A 4,047-nucleotide genomic window follows, 5' to 3' on the forward strand; every position below is an offset into this window, starting at 1 on the left:
TTTAACCCACTGGGAGGAGAGGAGAAGTCGAGGTCACGACTCACGAGCGAGCGTGGCAGCGACCCGAGGCCCTGCCCCCGAGCTCCGACCAACCGCCGCCGCACGCCGCAGGCCCGCCCTCGACCTAGACCTCGACCTCGACTCGACTGCGGACTGCCTGTCCCGGACGGCGCTCTCTGCCCTCACCGACCGCCTGTCCGCGGCACCCAGCCCCGGCCGGGCCGCCGCAGTGACCGCCGGCCGCCGCGCCGCTCTTCCCGCCGAGTCGCCGACGACCAGCCGACCAGCGGACCAGGTGACCCCGCGCTGCCGCGCTCTGTGCCTCTGTTAGTCTGTTATATGTTATTCTCTCGGTCTCTCTGTTTGTTAAATTGCAAATGTATACAAATTCTGTGTGTAACAAAGTCTGTGTGTAACAAATAAAATTGCTAATGTTTGAATGTTTTAATTGTGTAATAAAATTGCTAAGTCTGTGTGTAACAAATATATGTATTGAACTTCAATGTTTACAATGAATTTGTCTTATATTGTTCATTACTTCATTATGGAAAGGTTTTTCACATTTTGGGGGCGCGCAAACTTTTTTTTTGAGGAGTGCTCCCCCTTCAATTCTTTCATGCGTCCGCCACTGGGTGTGGCTACTTGCACACGGACCCACCCTCGAGCAGGGCAGGGTGCGCCGCCATGGAACCTCCGGTCTGGCTCTGGCCTGCACTGCCGCCGTCGGAGGTGACGTACCAGGCCATCCATCTGGCTCTGTGGCGACCGCAGTGAGCGACGCGTGGCGGGCTACGGCAGCGTGGCGCAGCGGCACATCGTGACTCAGGGCGCGCCGTGAACGGTGGGTGGGCGTGGTGGCGTCGGTAGCCTATCAGCACTCCGATGCTGCCACGGAAGACGTCGTAGGCCCTAATGCTGTTGCTTGCTGTCATTTAGATTTCTTCGTGCTCCACCTACCCAAAGCTTAATTTTAGTCTCGCCTCCTGCGCCGTGCTTGATAGTCTTTGCACTGCGTGACGCATGCCCATAAGGTGTTTGACGGGTTGGGTCAATCAGCTCGAGCACGCCTAGGGGCTTGGCCCAATTCCTTGTGTTTAGTCGTTGCAACAAACGTTGTCTTCTCTCGAAGTTTCCTAGACCAAAACAGGATCTTAGTAATCGTGCTGTCAGTAATTCGTACTTCCTTTTGAATTTACAGCCAGACGTGTGTGGTATGGCCGGCCCGACCAGTGCACGCATCAGCTCGAGGCATCCTCTGTCTGGTCCGCAGTCATATTCAGTTCGATCATCACAGGGTTCACAGTTAGCGCTAAGAGCTGCAAATCCATTGTTCCCTTGTGTCAAACTCTCCAAAGCTCGTGCTGTGGTGGCAGCAGCAATGGAGGTCTCCAAGGCCTCTCTTGGTTTAGCCAACTGCCAGCCATCCAAAGGTTAGTTCTCCTTGTTACTGAGAAGTCTTTTTTGCGCTTCTTAAAGATCCAGTGCTTAAAGATTAGTTTGTTCAATAGTTTGCCTAATTATATCCAGATGTTCTTGAGACATGGCGCAATGCTGATGCGGTGTGCTTCGATGTGGATAGCACTGTGTGCTTGGATGAGGGAATTGATGAACTTGCTGATTTCTGCGGGGCTGGGCAGGCAGTTGCTGAGTGGACGGCAAAGTAAATACCACATCTTCTGGAGTAATTTATCTAGAGGGTTTTATAGTGTTTAGCATGTGATCCTGTCAGAAGAACTAATCTTGGCCCAATATTCTCAGGGCGATGACAGGGACTGTTCCATTTGAAGAGGCTCTATCCGCCAGGATCTCCTTAATCAAGCCATCTCTGTCCCAAGTTGAGGACTGTTTGGAGAAGAGGCCACCCAGGTAACCTCATCCAAGCCCCAACTTCAAGTCAATTCACATTCTGGAATGATTAGAAATGTGCCACTGATCACGACACAATGTTTGTAGAAATGCTGTTAACTTTACTTGGTTTCTCTTTTTACGCCAGTAAGTAAAGTTGTAGCTACATTATATGCAAATAGTTTGGCACCGAAAGATAAAACACCATTTCAGGGTAATAACACTGCGTAGTCTAAGTTCATTTTTAATACCACTAAATGGTATCGATAATACCTGCCTATACCACTCCAGCCTCCCCCCTTTAGGCCGTTACTTCTCCTGCAGCCACAACACCTTTAGGCTTATTCACCCATGTCCTATTAAGACATGTCCTAAGATCTCTAGCTAATCCAAGACCATTTTCATTAATCATTTTTCAGCAATCCAACACAAGCATTTTTTTTGTATCAGATACACATATTGTTCATTCTCTTGATTCATTCACATGTTTACCGAAAGCAATAAACTTTTATCTGCAGGATTTCTCCTGGAATTGCTGATTTGATTAAGAAGTTAAAAGCTAATAATACTGAAGTATTCCTTGTGTCAGGAGGTTTCCGACAAATGATCAAGGTACATCTTTTTATTCAATGGGTTCGAATTTCGTTTGATCTAAAGAATAATTGCTCTTTTCGTTTTCATTTCAGACTTTGCTGAATATATTGCTACTTGATTTTCACATATATGCAATCTGTCATGGATAATTAATTATTGAAGGGTTCGAATTTGCTATCTGGTATTCATAAATCACTTCTCAGTTTTCTCTTTGATCTGTTTCTAGCCTGTGGCATTTGAGCTTGGTATTCCTACGGAAAACATCAGAGCAAACCAACTGCTATTTGGAACATCTGGAGAGAGTGCTGGTTTTGATCCCACAGAGCCCACTTCTCGAAGTGGGGGTAAAGCAGTAGCAGTGCAACAAATAAGACAGGTCTAGTGTAACTGTGACTGTTGATATTTTTTTCTAGCCCTGTAAGTGACTTTCTTCCGTTTGTTCAGGATCGTGGTTACAAGACAGTCATCATGATTGGAGATGGTGCAACTGATCTCGAGGTATAGCACGTGATAATGTCTTTGAATCTTCTCTTCCAACAATAGAGATACAGTAAATATGTTTCTTTTGGTAAACGATAGCTAGGAGTAGGAGGACCAAATTGTTGCTTCTTAGGCATTTTTCCAGCAATCTAGTAGTACTACTTTATTATGCTGTAGAAATGATTTGGTTGAAGAATTCCATAATAACTGTAAGGACCTGTTGGGGATATGTTAACGTACAAAGGTTTCAGGCTATCAACTCATGGCAATTCATAATTGTCAAACCCAGCAACGGATCTTTTTGGGAGTGATGGTTACACAACATAGTTAACTGATGATGTGTGTATCTCCAAAGACAAGGAGTGAACAAAGAAATGATGTATAGCTTAATTTGTATTCATGTGTCCCTGCAGGCTCGGCAACCCAGCGGAGCAGTCTTGTTCATCTGTTATGCCGGTGTGCAGATGAGAGAAGCAGTTGCAGCAAAAGCTGACTGGACTGTCTTTGATTTTCAAGAGCTAATTGCCGAGTTGCCATAGTTTTAATTCCCAATAGTATTCACTGTTCGTACAGTGACAGATAATTGCATGTGCTTTGCAAAGCTTGTGTTTAGCTATATTGCTTAGGTATTTCACATTGCCATCGTTACTTTCATGAGATGGTACTGGAGCTGTACCTCAAATTCAGTGGTCGTGTTTTTTCCTCCTTTTTCAAACCTAGTGGTATTGTACTTGACATTGAAACCTCATGGTTATGTGTTGACATGGAAATCTTATGGTTATGCGTTGATATTGCTAATGTTTGCTCCTGTTCTTTTTTTACATATAGCACCATGAACAACTTGGACGTCTTTTATGGAACTCCTGAAACTGACGCAAACCCAATTTTGAGTCTGCTCAAATTTGTCCTTGGATTTTCTTTTCCCTGAAGTTCCAGACTTGTCCTGAGTCCTGCTCCGCATTACAGCCTATTTGGTAAGTCGTGATCTGGTGAACCGAGGCATAGCTCGGATGGTTGCCGGGTGCTGATACCTGTGCTACCCGCGAGATCCCGAGTTCGAGTGCTAGCGTGAGTTCCAATTTTATCCGGAATCAAACACGGAGATCAAAGACCAGCGTTCTGCATGAT

General features: G+C 45.7%; 1 protein-coding gene across 1 annotated transcript; it reads left to right on the forward strand.

Moving 5' to 3' along the window:
• Nucleotides 1-242: 242 nt before the first annotated feature.
• Nucleotides 243-3,717, forward strand: LOC124698814 (phosphoserine phosphatase, chloroplastic-like). The gene is made up of 8 exons (XM_047231232.1): nucleotides 243-295; nucleotides 1,199-1,430; nucleotides 1,528-1,660; nucleotides 1,759-1,866; nucleotides 2,364-2,457; nucleotides 2,666-2,815; nucleotides 2,884-2,937; nucleotides 3,333-3,717. The coding sequence occupies exons 2-8, from the start codon at nucleotides 1,214-1,216 to the stop codon at nucleotides 3,456-3,458; spliced, it is 882 nt and encodes a 293-aa protein (XP_047087188.1). The 5' UTR covers nucleotides 243-295; nucleotides 1,199-1,213; the 3' UTR covers nucleotides 3,459-3,717.
• Nucleotides 3,718-4,047: the final 330 nt, after the last annotated feature.

This window comes from Lolium rigidum, chromosome 3 (genome assembly GCF_022539505.1).
Source record: "Lolium rigidum isolate FL_2022 chromosome 3, APGP_CSIRO_Lrig_0.1, whole genome shotgun sequence".
Classification (NCBI taxonomy): Eukaryota; Viridiplantae; Streptophyta; class Magnoliopsida; order Poales; family Poaceae; genus Lolium; species Lolium rigidum.